General features: G+C 42.1%; 1 protein-coding gene across 3 annotated transcripts in view; it reads right to left on the bottom strand.

Moving 5' to 3' along the window:
• Positions 1-10,501: 10,501 nt before the first annotated feature.
• CCDC150 (coiled-coil domain containing 150) overlaps positions 10,502-24,939 on the bottom strand; it is a 110,955-nt gene continuing 96,517 nt past the window's right edge. For all 3 annotated transcript variants that reach the window (XM_062189463.1, XM_062189455.1, XM_062189458.1), the window contains 8 exons: positions 24,196-24,365; positions 20,242-20,368; positions 17,589-17,783; positions 17,093-17,161; positions 16,836-16,997; positions 15,745-15,831; positions 11,151-11,270; positions 10,502-10,854 (listed from right to left, as the gene is read on the bottom strand). In XM_062189463.1, the coding sequence (XP_062045447.1) occupies positions 10,738-10,854; positions 11,151-11,270; positions 15,745-15,831; positions 16,836-16,997; positions 17,093-17,161; positions 17,589-17,783; positions 20,242-20,368; positions 24,196-24,365 (1,047 nt within the window). In that variant the 3' untranslated portion in view covers positions 10,502-10,737. The remainder of the gene's footprint in view (positions 10,855-11,150; positions 11,271-15,744; positions 15,832-16,835; positions 16,998-17,092; positions 17,162-17,588; positions 17,784-20,241; positions 20,369-24,195; positions 24,366-24,939) is intronic.

Below are 24,939 nucleotides of genomic sequence, written 5' to 3'. Positions count from 1 at the left end.
CTCTGTGGCCTGAACCGTGGCAATCTGGTGAAGGTGGAATGGATGTATTTCAGAATCCCTTTCCCCATGTGGTTCCTTGTTTCTCTGTGTTTCCATGTTAGCGTTGGCCAGGGGAATTTGTGTGAGATTTGAAGAATGGGAAGTCAATCAGTAGCCGTTACTTTGTGTTGATTAAGGCAATTGAATGTGGTGACAAATGCAGAAGTGTGGGGAAGTTCCATTCATCCTTACCCTGCTCTGCATCCAACTCTTTTTCCTTATTGTCGGCGCACCTGCCTCAAAGCAGACCAGCCCTGTCACCAGGCGTGGCAGCTCTCCCTAGAGTTTCACCAGCTTCCCTTTGTGCACCCACCCTGGCTGCTGCACCAGCCTGACTTCCCAGATTCCTCTGGGTCAGAGGCTGCTTAGTGATTTTTCTATGAACTTCCAACTCCTTCTGGACCTCTACTGTTCTCCCTTCTCCCACCACCATGGGGAGAATATATTTTGCACCAAAATAAAACTTATTTTTCCATGAACTTTTGAATTAACCTCATGTTGTCTATGTATTTGATCATGTTAAGAAAGCATCTCTTAGTTCCTATTTTCTTATCTTCTGTGAACATTCAAATTATTAAAGGCTTTTTCAGCATCAGTGGAGACAAATAATTTTTCCCTATCATTTTTAGTATGGTGTATGATTTTTAAAATACTCTAATATTGGGTAACCTTACATTCCTGGAATAATTCCCTCTTGGGCATGGTATATTTTCTTGTGATATTGGTCTGTGGTATTCTTTGTACAGCAGTCCCTCTTCAACTGAAGGGGGACATGTTCAAAGATGCCTTGTGGGGGCCAGTGCTGTGGCGTATAAGGTAAAGCCGCTGCCTACAGTGTCGGCATCCCATATGGCGCCAGTTTGAGACCTGGCTGCTCCACTTCCTATCCAACTCTCTGCTATGGCCTGGGAAACCAGTGGAAGATGACCCAGGTCCTTGGGCCCTTGCACCCATGTGGGAGACCCAGAAGAAACTCCTGGCTCCTGGCTCCTAGCTTTGGATCAGCCCAGCTCCGGTCATTGCGGCCATTTAGGGAGTGAACCAGTAGATGGAAGATCTCTCTCTCTGCCTCTCTGTAACTCTTTCAAATAAATAAATCTTAAAAAAAATAAAAGATGCCTTGTAGATGCTCAAAACTGCAGATAGTACTGAATCCTATATATATTACATTTTTAGCAATATATATATATATATATACACACACACACCTATGATGGTTAAATTTATAAAATGGGGACAATAAGAGATTAAAACCAACAATAAAATAGAACTACTAACAATACACTGTAATAAAATTGCATCACTACTCTTGTGCTTTGGGGCCACTGATAAATAAGAGTTACTTGAACACAACCTCTGAGATATCACAACTGATCTGATAACCAGGACAGCTACTAAGCAGCTAAAGGACAGGTAACATACACAGCATGGATATGCTGGACTATGGGATGACTAATCTCCTAAGTGGGATGTAGAGGAATGGTACAAGATTTCATTATGCTACTCACAATGTCACACAACTGAAAACTTATGAATTATTTCTGGAATTTTCCACGTGTATTTTCAGACCATAGTTGATTACGGGTAATTGAAGCCAGAGATAAGGGGGCACTAATGTACCATCTTCAAGGTATCAGAGTTATGACATACCAGCATTTAGGTCTCTCAGTGTTATACTGATCTCATAAAATGAACTAGAGTTTTCCTTTATTTCAATGCTCTGGAATATTTCATCTATGAAAATTGGCCCATTTAAGCATTTAAAACAAAGGGAGTCAATTTGGGTTATGTATATTTTCCTAGGAAATTTCGTAGGAAATCATCTAAGTTTCCAAATGTTTTTGCAGAGTGGTGTGCAAAGAGGTCTCATGATTTTTTAAATTTCCCCTACTTCAATGGTTATTTCTATGTTGTCATTTCTTTGTACATTTGTGCTTTTTATTTAATGATTAAATTAACTAATAGTTTATTTTCCTGATTCTTAATAAGATTTTCATTTATTAGATATATTTATAGTTTCTCTATTCTCCACCACATTAGTTTCTGCCTTTAACATTTCCTTCTTTGTACTTTCTTTGGGTTTATTTTTTCTAGTTTCTTTTTTTTTCTAAAATGTTTATTCATAAAAATATTTAGTGCTGTGAATTTTATTCTGATCACTGCTTTAGATGCATCCCAGATTCTATTTTCTTGCAGCACCTGTCATTTTTGTTTTTTGATTAATTTTTTACTTCAGAGGGGAACAACTCTGTAGCCAGCACCCATGATCTTGCACATATCCACATAGGCCATGCTGGCACCTGAATCATAGCTGGTGTAAATCCTGGCAGAATTCCTGTGGTCATCCTGAACATGAAGGTAGGCGAGGGCTGTGAGGAGCTGCTACAAGGCCATCTCTCACTCGCTTCCTTAACCACCAAGGCAGTTGTCACGAACTGTTTCATATCACCTCCCAGCTTCTGATGAGCTGTGAAGCTTTAGTATACCTGCAGGCCATACTGCTAGTTTGCTGCAGCATGGCACTGCCTCCTTCGAAACAGGATACTCTGTTATCTGTGTTGAAGCCATCTGGCCCCTTTTATTTCAATGCCATGCTGTGTAAGGGATGTAGGAACTGGCACATTTGACTACTTTTTATCTTTTACCATTTATGTAAATAATAACCTGCCTGAATCCAACAAGGGCTTGTTGATAGATGTGTGCTTGACATTTGTTTTGTTCTTTGTTGTATAATTATGTATAACTGTCATACTTTTTATTGTGAATTTAGGTTTCAGCATTAAGAAATATCCTGCTTTGTCACGTTTAATATGTTTGGGTTTATATTCTGTCCTGCAGGCCTAATCTGGTCGATGCCAGGTTTTTGTTTGTTTGAAGATTAATTAATTTATTTGCAAGGCAGAGAGAAGGAGAGACAGAGATAGAAACTTTCCATCTGCTGGTTCTCTCCTAAAATGCCTGCAACGTTTGGAGGTAGGCCACATCATAGCCAAGAGCCCAGAACTTCATATCCCGTATCAGAGTGCCAAGTCTGGGTCCTGGCTCCTCTGCTTCCTGCTCAGCTTCCTGCTATTGTGCATATTGGGTACTTGGGTCCCTGCCACCCACGTGAGAAACCCAGATGAAGTTTCAGGTTCCTGGCTTCAGCCCATCTCTGGCTGTTGTGGATATTTGGGGGATAAACCAGCAGATGGTAGATCTGTCTCTCTGACCTTCAAATAAAATGAAAACAAGTAAATAAGAACAAGAACAGACAAGGACAACATCAGTTTGGTTGTATAATGTCATCAAGTATCTTCAATAATTTAGCCCTTTGCCAGAGGCCACATTGTTCAAATGACTTCTGTGGGGCTTGAAAAATTGTGAAAAACAAAGAATGAATAGACACATCGGTAGCTGTGATATTTATGATACTTTTAGAACAACTCACTACTTTGAAGTGCTACAGAAAATAAATTTCTTAATCTCCTCAGGTAGTAACAATGAACAATAGGGGCAGGTGTTAGCTAGCAGTTAAGACACTCATGTTCCACAGTGGATGTACCTGGGTTTGATTCCTGGCCCTGGCTCCGGCTTCCTGCCAATGCAGCCCTTGGGATCAGTGGTGATAGCCCAAGTAATTGGGTTCATGGGAGAGAAAGGTTCAAGTTCCTGGTTTTGGCATCCATGGTAGGCATTTTGGGAGAGAACCAGCAGATGAGAGTTCTTTTTTTTGACAGGCAGAATGGACAGTGTGAGAGAGAGAGAGACAGAGAGAAAGGTCTTCCTTTGCCGTTAGTTCACCCCCTAATGGCCGCTGCGGCCGGCGTGCTGCAGTCCGTGCACCGCGCTGATCCAAAGCCAGGAGCCAGGTGTTTCTCCTGGTCTCCCATGCGGGTGCAGGACCCAAGGACCTGGGCTATCCTCCACTGCACTCCAGGGCCACAGCAGAGAGTTGGACTGGAAGAGGGGCAACTGGGACAGAATCCGGCGCCCTGACTGGGACTAGAACCCGGTGTGCCGGCGCCACAGGCAGAGGATTAGCCTAGTGAGCCGTGGCGCTGGCTGAGAGTTCTCTTTTTCTCTACCCATCTCTCTCAATAAGTAAATAATTTAAAACTTTTAATTTATTTTCATTTTTTATTTGAAAGTCAGAGACAGAGATCTTTCATCTTTGCGATAACCAGGGCTGGGTCAGGCTGAAGCCATGAGCCAAGCCCTCAATCCAGGTCTTCCATGTGGGTGGCGGGGAACTAATTACTTGAGTCATCATCATCCACTGCCTCCTATGAGAGGAAGTTGGATAGGAAGCAGAGGAGCTGAGACTCACACTAGATACACTCTGATTCAAGATGTAGGCAGTCTGAGTGGCAACTTAACTGCTGTGTCGAATGCCCAGCCCAAAACATTTTTTAAAAAAGGAACAATATGACTTAGTTGATGCCTTGGTATTGCTCTCAGTATCACTTTAACATTCTGCTGTCAGTATAGGCTTACAATTCATACACTATCAAATTATAGAAATACTTAAAAATCAGAAATACATAACCAAACCATCACACTAAGTAGGCTATTCTAATGAAAGTCCTTACACAAAGACACATGTGCAACAACAGAAAAACAAAAGAATGACAAATCCAGGGCAACGTTCAAGGACTCTGACTTAAATGCACGAAATCTTCCCTGCAACCAAATTCACAAAGCAACGCTAGGAATGATTGGGTTATAGGCTCCTTGGGCATAAACTCTAGCCAAACTGAAGTGGACACCCAGTAGCACCAGATAAAACCTCAAATAGACTAAAACCCTCTATTAAACAACCTAGCACAGTAGGGAAAAATTTGCCACAATATTAAAATGGAAGCCTTTAGGATGGCAAAAGCATGTGGCTAGATCATGCCTCATCGGTAATGAAATTAACACATAAATCTTTAAAACTGGATATGAACTAGAACCACACTCTAAAAGGCTCTTTGAGTATATCCAAGTGGATTTTATACAACTGCTTCATCTTTTGTGTTGCAAATACACATCAATAATGGTTCATTTATTCTCTGGATGGAAGTGCTCCCCTGTCAAAAAGCCACAGAACTTACACTGGCTAAAAAAATGACTAGACTTTGTGTTTCTGACTAAGGACATGCCACTGAATGATCCAGGGGCAGTTATTCATGGTCTGAATTATACAAGCTTTTCTCTTTACTCAGAATCCTTATTTCCCATATTTCTTTCAATCCTTTGGAAAAACTGAAGACCTAAGTAGAAACTTACACCCATTAGAGATCTCAGAGTTCCCTAGGCTCTTCCAGAAGCAGATGACCTTCAGAAGTTGACTGATGAAACTCAAGAACCTCTGAACAAGACCACACAAAACAGGCAGCTTCAGCCCACAACCATCACATTCTTCCATCGCACTCTCCTTTGTATACTTTCCTCTGTCATTCATTTGGTTATAATGTTTACTGGTTTAAGCTCTTTTAGTTCTGAAATAGTTATCATGCTCCTCTGCCTAATAACAACTATAAGCTTTACTAGAAATCAGTCTGTGATTCTCTTCTCCCAAGTTGGTATAACAAACCTAAAAAATAATAAAGAGGCATGCTACCCTAACTTTATCAATAATGATGCCCTATGGGTACAATACATAAGTGAAGAAAAATGTCCTTGTTCTGAATGAGGATATAAATGTCGTTAGCCCGACTGTGATAGGACAACTATCAGAGGCAATACATTTATAATCTATTATGGTGGTCAGCTCTCTTGTGAAGTAACTGGGATTTTTTTTTTTCTCCAATGAAGAATTCAGGACCAAGGTTTTCAGTGCCAACCCAGGGCCAAGGTTAATTATTCTGAAGGCTCTTGGTTAGACTGTTTTAAGACTATGACTCCCCAATACCTTCAATTAATCATTTACTTATAAAGGATCTAAAGGAATAAACCTCATTTCTGGAAAAGACTCCTAGTAATAGTGACCTATCCCATGGGAGTTAGGCAGCTTGAGAACATCATCAGAAAAGTATTCTGTCACTTTGGCTGACCAAGTAAATAAGTATAAATTCCTTAACCGAATGTATTAGTTCATTTGTGCACTTATATTTCCCACAGTTCTAGAGGCTGAGAAGTCCAAGATTAAGGTACTGGCACTTTCCATGTCTGGTAGAACACTGTTCCCTGCTTCCAAGATGGCATCTTATTACTGCATCCTCTGGAGGGGCCGGATGCTGTCTTCACATGGTGCGAGGCAAAAGGGGCAAAGCAAGTTCCCTCCAGACCTTGATTAAGGCACTAGTCCATTCATGAGGTCCCACCTCGTTTTAAAAAAAGTTCATTTATTTATTTTTGTTTATTTGAGTGCAGAGAGAGGGAGGTGGTGGGGACATTCCTCCCATCTACTGGTTTACTCCTCAAATGCCTGCAATAGCCAGGGCTGGGTCAGGCTGAAGCCAGGAGCCCACAACTCAATTCAGATATTCCACATGGGTGGCAGGGACACAATCACTTTAGCATCACCTTCTGCATCCCAGGATCACATCAGCAGGAAGCTGGATCACTAGCATAGTAGTCAGGAGGCCAGCGCTGTGGCACAGTGGGTTAAAGCCATAGCCTGTAGCACCAGCATCCCATATGGGCACCATTTCGAGTCCCAGCTGCTCCATTTCTGATCCAGCATCCCTGCTGATGTGCCTGGGAAAGCAGTAGAGGATGGCTCAGGTGGCTGGGCCCCTGTACCCATGTAGTAGACCTGGAGGAAGCTCCTGGCTTCTACCTGACCCACCCCTGGTTGTTGCAGCCATTTAGGGAGTTAACCAGTGGATGAAAGATCTTTTTCTCTCTCTCTGTAACTCTGCCATATATATGTATATATGTATATATGGAAGCAGAGTAGTCAGAATTTGAAAGAGGCAGTGTGTGATATGGGGTGCAGGCAGCACAAGAAGTAGTTTAACCTAATGTACTACAATGCCCATCCCGAGGTCACATCTCTTAATAAAGAGATTGTTTCAACACAAATTTTGGAGGGCACACATTCAAACTGTAGCATCAAAGAATTGAGGGTAATAGGATAGTATTTTTCTGATTAGAAAGTTCGCACTGTCTGCACTAGTGCTAACGTTTCATACTGCATATAGCTAAACCAAACAGTTGTTTGATGTCTGTTGTCCAGTCTTCTCTTGTCCTTTAAGGTTTAGCAAGGACTTGATCCAGTGCTCCGATGTGGGATGCCAGTGTTGTAAGGGGTAGCTTAACCTACTATGCCACAATGATAGCCCCTGCTGTTCAGTCTTCAAGGCTTCCAGAGAGAACCTGTGCTAACATATGCTATGATGACCAAAAGGGGTACAAAGACTAAAACGTTCCTACCCTCTGAGGAATATATATTGGGAACAAACAGCTGTCAGAATCAGTTTTAAGCTTATCCACTAGATCAAGGCAAACTTGCTTTAGTGTATATGCTTCTACAAACCCTTCAGTCACAGACAGGGCCTCACTTCTGAAAGCCAAAGAGGAAGGGACCCATTCGATAAACATGCCTCTGTATGCCAATCAGTGAACAACAAACAGTCTTACCCAAGCAATTATTCTACAATGTCACTCCATGTAAAGTCCTGAAATTCCTTGAATTCCATGTTCCCCAAGCCCCACAGGAGATCAATAGTCTGCTCTACTCAAGGAGGACTAGGCCTGAGCATCTCAGTTCTTCTGTGTGGTAGGCTACAAATTCAGTTTTGGCTTTTTTCTTTCAGATATTGAATGGTGGACACATCAACCCCTGGAAGTTTATATTTGGTATTATTTCCTTAATTTCTTACTTGATTTAGTCCCGACAGAACCAAACAGTTACTGCAACAGGACAGAAACAGTACACTAAATCAAGCCCCTCCACCTGTCCATGTATCCACAAGCTATTCAACCAGCTCCAAACCAATCAGGAGAAAGGAACTGGGTAGACCCTGGCCACAAAACACACCCTACAGTAATGTTAGGGACTCTCCCAACCTATACCCATGTCCAGAAAAATCCCAGTACAACTGATATATAACCTTCCTGGGGAGATGGCAGTGAACAACACTGCCATTTGGAGTATGTTATGTGCAAAAGCAATGTGCAGACCTCTGAGGGGGATGAACCAGGGACCCACAGGGTACAGCCATGCCTCCTCAATCCAATAAAAACCCTTGTTTAGCTTCCAGTGGATAGCCAGTCGGTGGAACCTCTTTCCATGTGCTGTCCTCCTTGTGATAGGAATAAGCCCTCAATAAACCTTGTATAGTTTGAATGTTAACTGCCTGTTAATTTCTATTAAAGTGAGTGAGGAACCTCAAAGTCAGTATCACCACCTTTACTTGAGCATTAATTAAGCCACGTATTATGTCAGCCAATTACATATGTTAAGTTTGGATTACCTAAAATGTACCACTCAGTATCTGAAATAAAAAGTCAAAACTGAATATATCTCATACAGTAATAAGGAAGAGCTACACTGGTCAGCCATTGTCTCCTTGACCAAGGCAAACTGGTGCACTCAACAACCACAACCTTCATTTCAAATGATAAAGGAAGCTGTAAATACAAACTCTGAGACTTCCTATTTAAGAATGGAAGTTCTGGGGAAGGTCTTTGGTGCTTCCTTACCAGGGTTCTTATTTTTTCAGTCCTGCCCCTTCTGCTTCTAACCCATGTTCCTACTATTGTGCACCATGGGGGCAGCAAATGATGGTTCAAGTACTTTGGGTTTTTGCCACCCATGTGGGAGACCTGGAAAGAGTTCCAGGCTCCTGGTTTCAGCTTGGCCCAACCCTGGGGCATTCTGGGAGTAAACCAAAGAATGGAAGAGCTCCCTCCTTCTCTCCCTCTCTTTTCCTCTCTCCCAGAGTGCCCCTCTGCTTTTCAAATGAATTAAATATATTTTTAAAAAAGGATAGAGATAACAGGGCAGGCACTATGTCATAGCAGGTAAAGCTGCCGCCAGCAGCACCGGCATCCCATTTGGGCGCCGGTTTGAGTCCCGGCTGCTCCTCTTCCAATTCGGCTCTCTGCTATGGCCTGGGAAAGCAGTGAAAGATGGCCCAAGTCCTTAGGCCCCTGCACCCGCATGGGAGACCCATAAGGAGCTCCTGGCTCCTGGCTTCAGATTGGCACAGCTCCGGCCGTTGCAGCCATCTGGGGAGTGAACCATCAGATGGAAGACCTCTCTTTCTCTCTGCCTCGCCTTCTCTCTCTGTGTAACTCTTTCAAGTAAAATAAATAAATCTTAAAAAAATAAAAGGTCAGGTGCTGCGGCTCAATAGGCTAATCCTCCGCCTGCGGTGCCAGCACACCGGGTTCTAGTCCCGGTTGGGGCACTGGATTCTGTCCCGGTTGCCCCTCTTCCAGGCCAGCTCTCTGCTATGGCCCGGGAAGGCAGTGGAGGATGGCCCAAGTGCTTGGGCCCTGCACCCGCATGGGAGACCAGGAGAAGCACCTGGCTCCTGGCTTCGGATCAGCACGATGCGCCGGCCGCAGCGACCATTGGAGGGTGAACCAACGGCAAAAAGGAAGACCTTTCTCTCTGTCTCTCTCTCTCACTATCCACTCTGCCTGTCAATAAATAAATAAATAAATAAATGGACAGAGATACAAGACTTATCAAAGCTATGCTGGGGCCAGAAATTGGGCTAGCAGTGAAGAAGCCAGTCGGGAAGTCTGCAATTCATACTGGATACCTACGTTCAAGTTCTGGTTCTGTTCACAGTTCTAGCTTCCTGCTAATGTGCACTTGGGAAGCAACAAGTAATGGCTCATGTATCTGGATCCCTCCATCCACAAGATAGACTGTGATTGAGGTGCCAGTTCATTGTGGGCGTTTGGGGGAAGTACTTGCTCTCTGTTTCTGCCTCTCAAACAAATTTTAAAGAATTTAAAAAATTTTCCAAAAAAATTTTTAAGAATTTAAGAAAGCCATGCTGGTTATTAACCAGCACTGACATGTATGAAGAATACTTCAAAAAGTTCATGGCAAAATGGAATTAAAAGTTTATTCTGATACCAGGAGTTTTTGAAATATGTATACAGTTTTTTTCATAATACATGTTTTCCAAGAATTTTTTGAAGACTCATGTATGCATGGATTTCAAAAATTTTGTTTTGAAAATTACTTTAAACAACAGGATGTAGGGACTGGCCTCATGGTGTAGCAGGTAAGGCTGCTGTATGCAGGGCTGGCATCCCATATGGGTGTTGGTTCATGTCCCGGCTGCTCCACTTCTTATCCAGCACCCTGCTAATGCACTTGAGGACAGGCAATAGAGGATGGCCCCAGTGGAAGACCCAGAAGAAACTTCTATTTTGCCTGAGGAGTGAGCCAGAGGATGGAAGGGCGCTCTATCTCTCTCTCTCTCTTTCTCTCTTTGCCTCTCCCTTTCTCTCTGTAGCTCTTTCATTCATAAATAAATAAATAAATAAGAAAGACCCAAGATGTAGCATGCAATAGCATCTCCTATCATATAACAAATTAATACAAATTTATTGGGTGGAAAATGGGGAAAAGGACAATAAAGATGGGGTGGTTTGGTACTGATATAAAAGAGTTCATAAAAAGATAAACTATTGTCCGAAATCTTTAGCCCACATCAAAAACGTCACGTTCTTATGAATGTAGAAACAGGTCAGCCCTAGTTGCTGGGCTGGTGAAATCACGGAGGTGTAGCAATACAGGAAGAAGCTCCTTTGTCAAGGACATCACTTCTTCTCTATGTCAGAGTGATACTTCTTGGGCATAAGCCTAAGATTCTGTTTAGTCTCCCATCGATGTAGAGCAGACTGCTTGGGCATATTATCTTGCCTTATATCTTGGTCCTGTTGGAAAGAAAACACATCTAACACTAGCTGTTCAAAACTAACTGCAGTGCTTAGCAACTGTTTGCCTCTATGAATGTCATTTATTCACCAGGATGGGTGGTTCTAATCTAGACAGTTTGGGAGAGGCAGAATATTTAAGAAAAAACATTTAGTTCATTGGTTTTCTAGCAGTAGATTAAAGAAATCTAAAGACTCGTGGAGATGGCAGCTAGAGGACGAGAAAACTTCTGTAATTAGAAATTGGAAAAGAAATAAATCCAAAATTGTTTAAGACAGTCATATCTTAACCTTACCTCTTCCTGCCACCTGTCTTCCCGGGGAAGCCTTTGCAACCGGTTTTTTGTCAGCTCAAGTTGCAGGCCATCGAATCTGCACTTGAACCAGCGGTGAGCTTCTTCCAGGTTAGCTGTTATCTGAACAGGTAAATGTTATCATTAAAAGTTGCTACAAAGAAGCAGTTACAAGTTCCTTGTGTATTAGTTCAAAAGATTTTTTACCTAGTTATTAAAAGATTCAAATTTGGACTATAAACTATTTGTTGAATATACTTAATAACCCGTAGAGAGTAATTTCTGAGTAAAGAACGCATTCAGGGTTGCTGCTTTTCATACATTTGTTGATATCTCTTGGCCATGGAAGTAAGGTAAGACAGAACCAGAAAAAAAGTAAGAGTTAAAGTACAAGATGGCATTGAAAATCAAAGTATATACACGAAGAACTCTTAGAATGTGGTAGTTAAAAGTATCTTTTGAATTTTTGAGTTCCCTGTAATTACATATTTCTCAGGAGTCCCTTAACTGTAAAGGTTGTGTTTTACTGTTGTGCTTCATAAACTAGTGGGATGAATATGAAACTGGACCAGTTAAGTGTACATTGTATTATTTTTTTCCTTTATCATCAAAATATTTTACACTTTAGCTCCTAATCACAAACTTTCAGTTTTTTTTTTTTTTTTTAGACTTGAAAAGAATCCCCCTAACAGTTTGCAGTTGATGATGACTTGAAGTCAGTATCTGTGTGTCTGACAAGTATTTATTGAGAGCCTTGATATGTACCTGGCACTTTCCTACATTCTTTTTTTTTTTTTTTTTTTTTGACAGGCAGAGCGGACAGTGAGAGAGAGAGAGACAGAGAGAAAGGTCTTCCTTTTGCCGTTGGTTCACCCTCCAGTGGCCACCGCGGCCGGTGCGCTGCGGCCGGCACACCGTGCTGATCCAAAGGCAGGAGCCAGGTGCTTATCCTGGTCTCCCATGGGGTGCAGGGCCCAAGCATTTGGGCCATCCTCCACTGCACTCCCGGGGCACAGCAGAGAGCTGGCCTGGAAGAGGGGCAACCGGGACAGAATCCGGTGCCCCGACAGGGACTAGAACCTGATGTGCTGGCGCTGCAAGGCAGAGGATTAGCCTATTGAGCTGCGGCACCGGCCTTTCCTACATTCTTGAGATACTTTGGTATTTTGAAGTAGAGTAAGTTTTTTACATAAGGAGTCTGCAAAAAATTCATGCAAAAGGCGTATTATAAACAACTGTGCAGAGATTTTGAAAACTTTTTGTATCAAAATACACATTTTAATTTCTTTTTCCAAGAACCTTATGAGGTACATTCCTATTTGTCTTGGCTGGGAGAAGGCATATTCCACAGAAAAAGCCTCTCTCTAGCTTATTGTGTATCTCACTCATTAGCAGACTATGACACAATGGGTCCTCAACAAATGTGCACTGAAAACTACTTGTCCCATGTTAGCTTTGATAGTGTCATTTAACTTTAAAAGCCACAGAGCAAAAATATAAGTATTTTCTAGTTCTGTTTGTGTATCCTGATGAGAGCTACAATACCACCTCCTAAATCAAAGCAAATCAAACAAGCCAAACCCCACCTTTCCCCAGCACTCTTTTTTTTTTTTTTTTTGAACAGGCAGAGTGGACAGTGAGAGAGAGAGAAAGACAGAGAGAAAGGTCTTCCCTCTCGCTGTTGGTTCACCCTCCAATGGCCGCTGCAGCCGGCGCATCGCGCTGATCCTAAGCCAGGAGCCAGGTGCTTCTCTTGGTCTCCCATGCAGGTGCAGGGCCCAAGGACTTGGGCCATCCTCCACTGCCTTCCCGGGCCATAGCAGAGAGCTGGCCTGGAAGAGGGGCAACCGGGATAGAATCCGGCGCCCCAACCGGGACTAGAACCCGGTGTGCTGGCGCCACAAGGCGGAGGATTAGCCTGTTAAGCCACGATGCCAGGCTCCCCAGCACTCTTTATCAGGAACGGAGTAGACTGCACTTCACGTCCCCTACTGTATGGTGAATGGGAAGGGAGCTAACATTCACTGAAATTTACTCTGAGATAATCAGAGTAATAGTGTAATAGATACTGAATTAGCTTCCTTACAGAGGTAGCAACTGATGCATTAAAAAAGTAAACATAACTTCCCTAAGGGCACAGTGTCACAGAGGGCATTCAAACTTGGATTTGCCATAGTCCATATTCTATTAATGTACCATCCTAGGAGTCATACTGTCATGTAACTTAATGGATATGATGGGGGCAAGTCATGGTCAACTGGTAGTAACATCACTGTGATATCTTAAGAATTTCTGTATTCTTATCTGAAAAACGAGAGGTGGTTGTGATAGACGAATGGTCTCAAAGATTCTTTCTAGCTCAAAATATATGATTTTAAATTCTCTCAAAAAGGCCACTTTTGGGGCTGGTATTGTGGTGCACTGGGTTAAGTTGCTGCCTGTGATGATGGCATATGAACGCTCCATTCCAGTCTTGGCTGTTCCATTTCCAATCCAACTCCCTTCCAATGCATCTGGGAAAGCAGAGGAAGATGGCTCAAGTGCTTGGGTCCCTGCCACCCACATGGGAGACCTGGCTGGAGCTGCTGGCTCCTGTTGTGGTCTTTTGGGGAGTGAAGCTCTCTAACTCTGCCTTTCAAATAAATAAATAAACCTTTTTTTTGTTTTGTTTGAAGGTCAATTTAGGAGCAGGTATTTAGCCTTGTGGTTAAGACACCTATGTCCCACACCAGACCTCTCTGGGTTTGATTCTCAGCTCCTGACTCCAGCTTCTTGGTGATGCAGATCCAGGGAGGCAGCAGTGGTAGCTCCACTAACTGGATTTCTGCCACCTGCATTGTGTTCCTGGCTTTGTTTATTTCTTTCTTTCTAAAAGATTTCTTTTTGTTTTTTAACTTTTATTTTAACAAATATAAATTTCCAAAGTACAGTTTATGGATTACAATGGCTTCCCCCCCACATAACCTCCCTCCCACCTGCAACCCTCCCATCTCCCGCTCCCTCTCCCATTCCATTCACATCAAGATTCATTTTCAATTATCTTTATATACAGAAGATCAATTTAGTATATATTAAGTAAATATTTCAATAGTTTGCACCCACACAGAAACACAAAGTGTAAAGTACTATTTGAATACTAGTTATAGCATTAATTCACATTGTACAACACATTAAAGACAGAGATCCTACATGGGGAGTAAGTGCATAGTGACTCCTTTTGTTGATTAACAAATTGACACTCTTGTTTATGACGTCAGTAATCACACTAGGCTCTTGTCATGAGTTGCCAAGGCTATGGAAGCCTTTTGAGTTCACCAACTCTGATCTTATTTAGACAAGGTCATAGTCAAAGTGGAAGTTCCCTCTTCCCTTCAGAGAAAGGTACCTCTTTTTTTTTTTTTTTTTTTTTTTTGACATGCAGAGTTAGACAGTGAGAGAGAGACAGAGAGAAAGGTCTTTCTTTTTCCGTTGGTTCAGCCCCCAATGGCCGCTGTGGCCGGTGCGCTTCGGCCGGCTCACTGCGCTGATCTGAAGCCAGGAGCCAGGTGCTTCTCTTGGTCTCCCATGCGGGTGCAGGGCCCAAGCACTTGGGCCATCCTCCACTGCACTCCCGGGCCATAGCAGAGAGCTGGACTGGAAGAAGAGCAATTGGGACAGAACCCGGCGCCCTGACCGGGACTAGAACCTGGGGTGCCGGCGCCACAGGCGGAGGATTAGCCTATTGAGCTGAAGCGCCAGCCAGTACCTCCTTCTTTCATTTAGGCCTTTTTTTTTTTTTTTTTTTTTTTTTTTTTTTTTTTTTTTTTTTTGCCTGAGTGTCTTGGCTTTCCTTGCCTAAAGGCAGAGTTAGAGAGTGAGAAAGAGAGAGAGGGAGATAGAGAAAAATCTTTCATCTGTTAGTTTACTCCTGCAGCTAGGGTTGGGCCAGGCTGAAGCCAGGAACCAGGGGCTTCTTCTGGGTCTCCTAGATGGTTGCAGGGGCCCAACCACTTGGGCAGGCTTCTGCTTTCTCAGGCACATTATCAGGAACCTGAATTGGAAGTACAACAGCCAGGACTCAAACCGGCACCCATAGGGGACCAACACTGCAGGCAGCACCACACCACTACACCACAACACTGGCCCCTGTGTTCCTAGTTTTGGCCCTGGCCATTGAGGGCATTTAGGGAGTGAACTGGCTGATGGAGCTCTGTCTTCTTTTTAAATAAGACCAATTTAAGTTTAGAACAGAAAAGCATATCCCCAAATTAATTGAATAGAGCCTACTTTACACTTCTAGTTACTGACTGAACAAAGAATTCCTACTTTTGTTGGTTCATGTCAAACAATAATACATTAAGATCTGCATGCATATGCTGGTCTTATACTTGGGAAAGGGACTTGGACTTCAGATTTAATTAATATTCTAGCAGTTTGTTATCATGAGGGCATAGAATCTTAATTTAAGAGGTGCTTATTCCTTACAATAGAGATTATGATTAGCAAGTTAATGGTTCTTGCCTGTTGCTTTCCTGACAACCAGGTTAATGAAAGATTTCTCACTGACATGTATGTGTCAGGGTTGTTGTTTAAGTCTTTGTGACCCAGTCTGACTCACCTGTTCTGACTCCACACTGGCTTCTTTCAGTTTATTCTCTGTTGCCTCTTTACATTTCCTCAGGTGTCTAATAGTTTCTTCCAGTTCCTGAAAACATGATACAAAGATTTTTATGAACATCCAATGTATCCTATGGAACCAAAAAGCTTAATATTGTAATAAACGGAAACCAAAATATGGGAGTTGGATGAGGTACTTTCTAACTCCAGGCATTAATATACAAAATAAATACCTTATAACTATATGATTATAGTTTTTGATTTTGATTTATGGATTCTGGTCAAAGTGATTAACATCTCTTTCCAGAACTAGTGGGCCATTTTTCATAAAAGACAATCGCTACTGGAAGACAAGAGCTCAATGATCTCTTGAAGTTTCATTTCAGGGACATAATGTTATTCAGGCTAGGAATAGCTAAGAGTCCCATAAGAGCAACAACTTTATCTTGCTGCAGGCAAGAACTAAGGAGGATAAAGTTCCTGAAAGACTACAAAATTCAATCCAGAAGCTTTACTTAGGAATTGCTATTTTGCATTTTTAAGTTCTGGCTATTCTTCAAAAATGAACACAACAGGGGCCAGTGTTGTGGTGTAGTAGGTAAAGCCACTGCCTGCAATGCTGGCATGCCACATAGGAGCCAGATTGCATCCTGGGTACTCTACTTCTGGTCCAACTCCCTGCCAGTAGTCTGGGAAACGCAGTGGAAGATGGCCCAAATGCTTGTGTCCCTGTATCCATGTCGGAGATCCAGGTGAAGCTCTTGGCTCCTGGCTTTTGCTTGGCTCAGCCCTAACTGTTGTGGCCATCTGGGGGAGTGAATGGGTGATGGAAGATCTCTCTCTGTAACTCTTTAAAATAAATAGATAAATCTTTTTTAAAAATGAACATAACTTCTATTAAATTGAAACTGGAGAACATTTGTCATTTGCAGACTATGGGGTTCTTCCTAGATACTATTAATTCTAGGGAGTTAGCTAGGATGAAAAGCTTGTGCATGTTAGAATCATTAAAATCTTTGTGCTCTAAAGCTAGGTTTTGGTATATGCCATTTACTGAACATCTTTGGGATGGATCTTAAGAAATGTTTTTACCCGACACCGATTCTCTAACTCCTGCCTTATTTTCCGCTCTTCCTCAAGTCGCAGCTCTTGCTGTTTATTTCGTGCTGAGGTATCATATTGGCTCTTGGCCAACAAATGCATCTCTTTCTGCAGGTTACTCATTTCAGAAACAAATCTCTGGATACTCAATGACTGGGGAGCAACAAAGAGGGAGACATTTGTTGAATCCATCTGAATTTGGGATTTTGCATAAATGCTTAAAACAAGAGTTTGTGGAAATCATCTACCTGTTCAAAGTTTTTCTTCTGATATTGATCCTTAATTAGCTCCATTTGCCTCAATTCTGTTTCTATTTGCTGAAAGTAAATGTGCAAATAACATTAAAAGATGACCAGTGGAAAACCTGGCTTGCTCTTTTTGGCTATAGGATGATAGAATCCCATATGAGACCCAAAGGTATCAGTTCCTGTTGGGCTCTCTTCCCATTTGGCCTACTGATCCCAAAAGAGCAAAGTCCATGACAATTAACACAGAAAAGACAGATGGGGAGCCAGAATGAGACACTGGCAGCTAATGAGAAACAAACATTTATACAGCAGCCCCTCCACCGGAAAAGAGACAGCCTCCCTCGGAGAGGCAGTCTGCCCGCTTCCCAGCTCTGACTATAATCCCAAGGACACCGGCTGCTGTTCAGGCTCTGAAACCTGTCTTCCCCAGGTATCACCAGCTGCCTGGACCCGCAAAGGATAACTAAGCGAGGGGAAGCTGAGGGTCTCATACAACCTTCATCCTCTCAATATTCTGAACATTATTCGCCTTAGCTGACAAGTAGAGCTTAATTTGGGCTTTTTGATTCTTTATTTTCTCCTTGTTACTGTTCAGTAACTTTTCCAGCTCTGTAATTTTCTGCCGCAGCTCTCGGTTGGTCCGGGACACTTCCACTGATCTGAAGTTGGCTTCATCAAGGGCTTTCTTCAGCTTGGAACACAAAGGAAACAAATTGGAATATTTTTACCTTCCATTCAGTTAGAGAAGCTTGTTTAGTTTTATCTCTTATGATTTATTCTCTTTGGATATTTCTTTAAAAAGGAGGCTAAGTAAGGCAATAATAATGTCTGATTAAGCAGATACATGGAACAGATCAAGTGATTTTCATAATTTTTAACACTAAAGGACAAAATCTTAGAATGGATAAAGAACATAAATATATACTCAACATTTGCATTTTAAGAGCATGACTTCGGAGTCAGACTTAAACTCAGATTTCAGCTTTATTACATCAGTTGACTGATTTTAGGTAATTTACTTCTTTAAGCCTCGGGGTCATCATCTGAAAGTGTATGTACAGCCTACCTCATAGAATACATTTAAGACAAACAGGGTAACAGAGAAAAGGTAGAGCCTGGCACAGTCATGCTCAGTAATCATCACCAGGCTTTCATCTTTTCTTGTCAGTCACCTGCAACCTCCTTTCTATGGAAGTAAGAACTACATTCCACACTAGTTCATTTAATTACTCGTCAGCTACTTACTATCACAGTATTTTTATCTTTCTGTTAATAAGGATTGTCAACAAATTTCTATCATAAAGAATAGCATAGTGATTGTAGAATTCTTCTCCTTCAAATGTTCCTGAAAAGAGTGCCACCTGAACTTCAAGGAGGAGGCCGTTGAAAAGGGAGAAGTCAGGAAGGAGGCATTCTCTAGGGTTGGAAGTGTTTAACACATCAAAGAATGGTGTCAAAGCTCTCTGTGCCTTTTCTTGGCAGACTAGTTCCTTCCTTTAGGTCCCATTTTTTATTTTTTTTAAAGATTTTTATTCATTTATTTGAAAAGCAGAACAACAGAGAAAGAGAGGGACAGAGATCTTCTTCCTGCTGGTTCACTCCCTAGATGGCCACAATGGCAGGGTTGATCCAGGACAAAGCGGGGATCTAGGTACCTCTTTCAGTTCTCCTACCTGGGTGGCAGGGATCCACACACTTGGGCCATCTGCTGCTGCTTTCCCAAGCACATTAGCAGGGAGCTGGATCTGAAGCAGAGCCACTGGGACTCCAAATGGAGCCCTGATCTGGCATGCCAGCAACCCAGGCGGCAGCTTAACCTGCTGTGTCACCATGCTTAGATCTTGGCTTTATACCAGTCTTTTATGACCACCCAACTAACCTCCTGTTAGATCATATACTGTTAATTACTGCTGTGTCTGGGGCCAGCACTGTGGTGTAGTGGATAAAGCCGCCACCTGCAGTGCCGGCATCCCATATGGGCACTGGTTCGAGTCCCGGCTGCTCCACTTCCGATCCAGCTCTCTGCTATGGCCTGGGAAAGCAGTAGAAGATGGCCCAAGTCCTTGGGTCTTGTACCCGCATAGGAGACCCAGAAGAAGCTCCAGGCTCCTTGCTTTGGATCTGCTCAGCTCTTGCCATTGCGGCCATTTGAGGAGTGAACCAGCAGGTGGAAGACCTTTCTCTCTTTTTCTGCCTCTCCTTCTTTCTCTGTGTAACTCTTTCAAGTAAATAAATAAATCTTTAAAAAAAAAATTACTGCTGTATCAAAGACTGGGTAAGCCAAGTGTCACTTATTTGCACTTATGCTTAGGCACAGTGATAATTTCTTTACAAATACGTTGCAATGTAATCTTCAAAACAAACTTGGAAAGTTGTGATGATTCCTATTTTATGATTGAAGAAATTAAGACTCAGAAGTTACAATATTTATAAGTTAACACATAGCTAGTAAGTGGCAGAGTTGGGGCTTAAGCAACTCTAAGAGCCCAGAGATGCTGCTGACTATTCCATGAAGTCACCCTCACCCTTCTCTGAGTCCCCTCCCAAATTCACCATCTTCACTGATCCTTGCTAAATGGGTTTCAGCTTTGTAAGTATGCTGAACAATGCTCTGATTAAAGATACATTTCCACATTTAGTGCACTTTTTGGTTTCCCACAGAATTTGTTTATAATCTTTCTCTTACTCTGATTTTTTTCAAATTTGCACACAGATTCTAGCTACCCAGGAAATGTTCTCTGATGCTTTTTCTATTTCGTGTCCATAGTGGAGATTACAGTAAAATAAGGGTCACTGAGCACACACCAGGCTTGAACTTCATCTCTGACTATTGCCCCTGAATGCCTCTCAGGATATGAGTGATGCATGATGGAAGTTAGTTAAAGGAGATGAGGAGATAGCGACTTTATCTGTCAGATGGGTCTCCTTAGTCCTCCATCCCTCATTTACCACTCTGTGATGGAAAAGCTCTCATCAAGGCATTCCTTCTGGGCAGAGAACTGTGTATCAGAACTGTCCTCTTGTGCACTGCTTTACAAATAGCACAGAGTTTTGGCTCAACTTGCTGAGCCATTAGCGAATCAGAAGAATCAAAGACCGTCAGCGAACATTCTCTGCAATCCTTGGATTATACTCTGAAGGAAATTTACCTCAGTCACTTCCCGTTGTGCCGCCTTCTTTGTAGTTTCTCTCTCTGTTTGAAACTGCTTTCTTAGAGCTTCTATACGTTCAGCATGCATTTCTGCTTCCACTTTGGATTCCTCAGTTATCCGTTCTCTGTTTTGAAAAAGACAGATGATAAATCACTTTTAGAACTCATTGTAAGTGGTAAGAAAGATTTGGAGAGGAATGTGCACCACTCCAAAATATGAGTTACAAAACCAAGTCGCAAAGCAGTGGCTTAGTCATCAGATGAATCCCTTTGACCCAGAGCTCATTAACAAGAAAAAAGCGGCACATTTACCTGTAGCAATAAAAACCCAAAAATGTCATTTTTTAAACTTTTATTTAATGAGTATAAATTTCCAAAGTACAGCTTATGGATTACAATGGCTTTTTCCACTCCCCATAACTTCCCTCCCATCCACAACCCTCCCCTCTCCCGCTCCCTCTCCCCTTCCATTCACATCAAGATTAATTTTCAATTCTCTTTATATACAGAAGATCAATTTAGTATATATTAAGTAAATATTTCAACAGTTTGCACCCACACAGAAACACAAAGTGAAAAATACTGTTTGAGTACTAGTTATAGCATTAAATCACAATGTACAGCACATCCGCCATTCTGTGAAGTATCATTTTCTGTAAGAAGAGATCCAATAAAAACAGTAAAAACCCACTTCAGGGAAAAATATTAGAGGAAGCAGTCATACTGGAAAATAGGTATTTGGTTTTGTTTTGCCATGTCTTTTTGCTATCAGCTATGTACTCCATAAGTGTTAACTTCTAATTATATTGTTTCTTTATCCTTAAAGTGAGAGCCAGTGAACCATGCAGGAGATCAGATGGAATTCCCTGCTCCTGGCCATGCTGTTGCAGGCATTTGGGGAGTGAATCAGTACATGAAAGATACAATTTTCTCTCTTTCCCTCTCTGCTTTTCAAATGAAATGAAAATAAAAGTGTTTCTTAAAAACTGAGAGCCTTATATTACTAGATCAGCAGTCTTAACTTGGGTTCCTGTGTCAAGATCTGTGCCTAGGCTTCTGAGGATATTCAAATTCCTTGAAGTGAGAGACAAAATGTTGTGGATAGGTAAGTACATTGCTTTTGACTTTTTCAAGAATAAGTGACTCTAAAAATCATTAAAAAATGAACTTAATGTACAACTACTCTTTGAGTTACCAGTACAAGAGTACTTCAAAAAGTTCATTGAAAATAGAATTCAAAGTTTACTTTGGCACAGAAGCATTTGAAAACAATGCACACATATTTAAGGGTAGGAGGAGCCTGCCCAGATACGAAATCTTCTTTGTCCTTCTCTCTCTCCTCACCAATTCATGTCCTAAGGTAGATTACATATCCTAGTTGTCCATGTGTCTCTGAAAGTGCCTCTAATAATGGATTCAACTGGTCCACTCAGGCTCTCTAGCTTAGAGATGAATCCAGCAGGTAGTAACTGCAATCGAACCTCCTACCCCGCTCCTGGCCCTTAGGTGAGCTTCTGCCTGATCTTCCTTCTTTTCACCCACTGATCTCTTTGCCTTTCCTCTTTGATCACTTACTTTTAAAACTTCTTATATGTATAGAAATTGACCATCTGGTGTAGGATCAGTAAATATCAGCTGCAAAACTCAATGCCTTTTTCTTAGGTCTCATTCCCTTGGACTCTGCAGCTCCTGACTCACTCATCTTTGCCTTCAGTGATAGTATATCCTCACTTTTTCCTTCCCTAAATGCTCCCTCTCTGGCCTCTATTCCCTTCCCCTGAAATGCAATGGATCCCCAGGTTATGACATTGGTTCTCTCCCTTGTATACTTCTATAGCAATTTATTTATTTTATTTTTTTATTCTTGACAGGCAGAGTGGACAGTGAGAGAGAGAGACAGAGAGAAAGGTCTTCCTTTGCCGTTGGTTCACCCTCCAATGGCTGCCGCAGCTGGCGCGCTGCGGCTGGCGCACCGCGCTGATCCGAAGCCAGGAGCCAGGTGCTTCTCCTGGTCTCCCATGGGGTGCAGGGCCCAAGCACTTGGGCCATTCTCCACTGCACTCCCTGGCCATAGCAGAGAGCTGGCCTGGAAGAGGGGCAACTGGGACAGAATCCGGCACCCCAACTGGGACTAGAACCCAGGGTGCCGGCGCCGCTAGGCGGAGGATTAGCCTGTGGAGCCACGGCGCCGACCTTCTATAGCAATTTAATATACACTAATTTTACTTCAGAAGTAGGCCTACAGTTCTAACTCTATTAAATAATTTTACCTTGAAACAATCTTTCTGTGTACATTAGCAAGTACAATTTTGCATATAACTTTGGGAGGCTAGTAGGTCTCAAGTAAAGCATAACTCATTATTGATGAAAATACAAACTATTTTAAGTAGTGCCATATGCTCCAAGGAGACCTTATCCTTTTCCTATAGATGCCCAAGCCATGATTTTTTTTTTTAATCTTTATTTTTTTTTGACAGGCGGAGTGGATAGTGAGAGAGAGAGAGAGAGAGACAGAGAGAAAGGTCTTCCTTTTTGCCGTTAGTTCACCCTCCAATGGCCGCTGCGGCTGGCGCATCTCGCTGATCCGAAGCCAGGAGCCAGGTGCTTCTCCTGGTCTCCCATGCGGGAGGACTTGGGCCATCCTCCACTGCCTTCCCGGGCCATAGCAGAGAGCTGGCCTGGAAGAGGGGCAACCGGAATAGAATCCGGCGCCCCGATCGGGACTAGAAACCGGTGTGCCGGTGCCGCAAGGCGGAGGATTAGCCTGTTAAGTCACGGCGCCGGCCTATGATTTTTTTTTAAGCAGTAATGGAAGTGACTATATTTTGTTAAGAACTTTTAGAATTTGCATGGTTTGGAACAATTAATTACAAGCCATCTAAAACATAACTACCTAGCTAAACTTAAAGGGTTTTAAATGATGCTGTCAATCACTATATACATACAACATCATTTTAACCAGCAGTGAATAGTCTCAAGGCAGTAACATTTCACCAAAATATAAAATATGCGCACATAACATGTATTAAAACTATCTTTCTTGCTTTAGCTTATACTTTTATCAATATGTTCACTAACTTAAAAGACAAAACTTTAGTGGCTTGACCTGAACCTGATTGGACTGACCTGACTAACCTCAAGCCAAAACTGAAAATAATTAATGACGACATCTGCTCAGATGGAGTCATCCATTCCTGGGTGGACTGTTCTCACCCACACTGCTGTTGCAAATTTTTAAAATTCATTTTATGTGTGTGTGTGAGCGTGTGAGTGTGTAAGTGTCTGTGTGTGTGTGAGACAGAGAGAGAGAGAGACGGAGGGATGGAGGGAGGGAGGGGGAGGGAGAGAGAGAGAGAAAGAGAATCTTTCATCTGGTGGTTTGCTCTCTAAATGCCCAGAATAGCCAGGGCTGGGCCTGGCAGAAGCCAGGAGCCTGCGACTCAATTCAGGTCTCTGACGTGGGTGGCAGGGACCCAAGTACTGGAGCCATCACCTGCTTCCTACCAGGTGTGCATTATCAGGAAATTAGATTGGAAGCAGAATAAGCAGGATCTGAATCAGGTACTCTGACATAGGATGCAAGCGTCCCAAGCAGCAACTTAACTTGCTGCACCAAATGCCCACCCCCAAATCATGCTTTTGAAAGGCACATAAGCTTTGCAGAAACCTGTCCCTTTGCATGTCTCTCCCAACCAATATTTTTAATATAATCAATGGTTTAATCTTCATGTAAAGAAGGTTAAAATAAGAGAAGAGCAGAAAAGGATAAACCAGTGAGCATACTCCAGCCACTAGTATCTTCTGATGCTCAGCTATAATGGTTCCTTAGCACAGCTCTGCTGGAAGCACTAGTATAAAAAGGAGAAAAGGATTTAACTGGTTTATAGCAATGAGCCAGATTTCTTCCTCCAGAGTTTCATCCCTTATTTTACTATGATGATACCACCCTTACTTGAAGGTTTCCAAATTCTGACGCTCGATTTCTTTGCTTTCCAATTTTTCTTGAATGTGATCTAGTTTTGTTTGTAGGTGATTATTTGTCTGGAGAGCTTGCTCCAAGCTCATAGCCAGTTTCCTGTTGTCTTCTCTAGCTATATCCAGAGCTTTTTGTAGAGGCTCCATCTAAAAGAGATGAATAATTTTAATTTCACTCTAATAGATGCACCACTTCCATATCACTGTATATTCACTCCTTACCCTGTATAATCAAATACCATTGTAACAATAATCAGTTGGAACTAGAAGCAAAGATTCCAGGTGCCTTATATATGAGAACTTATAATAGAATTGCTTTGCAGGCATTTAGAAGGCAATAGGAAAGGTATGCTGCATTAGTAACCTGCGAGTTTTGGAAAATAGAGCCAGCTTAGTTTATCCTAATTAAAAAAAATTTTTAAGCTAAATTCCTTTTCCTTTCTCTCTGTCTCTCTCTCTCTCACTATCCACTCTGCCTGTCAAAAAAAAAAAAAAAAAAATTCCCTTTCCTGATCTCCTATCAGCTTCTCGTCTCAACACCCTAGAGAGATAAAAACTGTCTATTGTTCCTTTTAGATTCTTCTCAAAAAAGCTTATTTACATGAAATAGCCATGTGTATTTTACATATGTGTATGTACCTACACAAACACATATCCACTGTATTTGCCAGCAAGTACACACATGTAACTGTGTCTCCTCATTCACAGTTGGATCACCTTA

This window comes from Lepus europaeus, chromosome 1 (assembly GCF_033115175.1).
Source record: "Lepus europaeus isolate LE1 chromosome 1, mLepTim1.pri, whole genome shotgun sequence".
NCBI classification, from domain to species: domain Eukaryota; kingdom Metazoa; phylum Chordata; class Mammalia; order Lagomorpha; family Leporidae; genus Lepus; species Lepus europaeus.
This window is presented reverse-complemented; position numbering and strand designations above follow the sequence as displayed.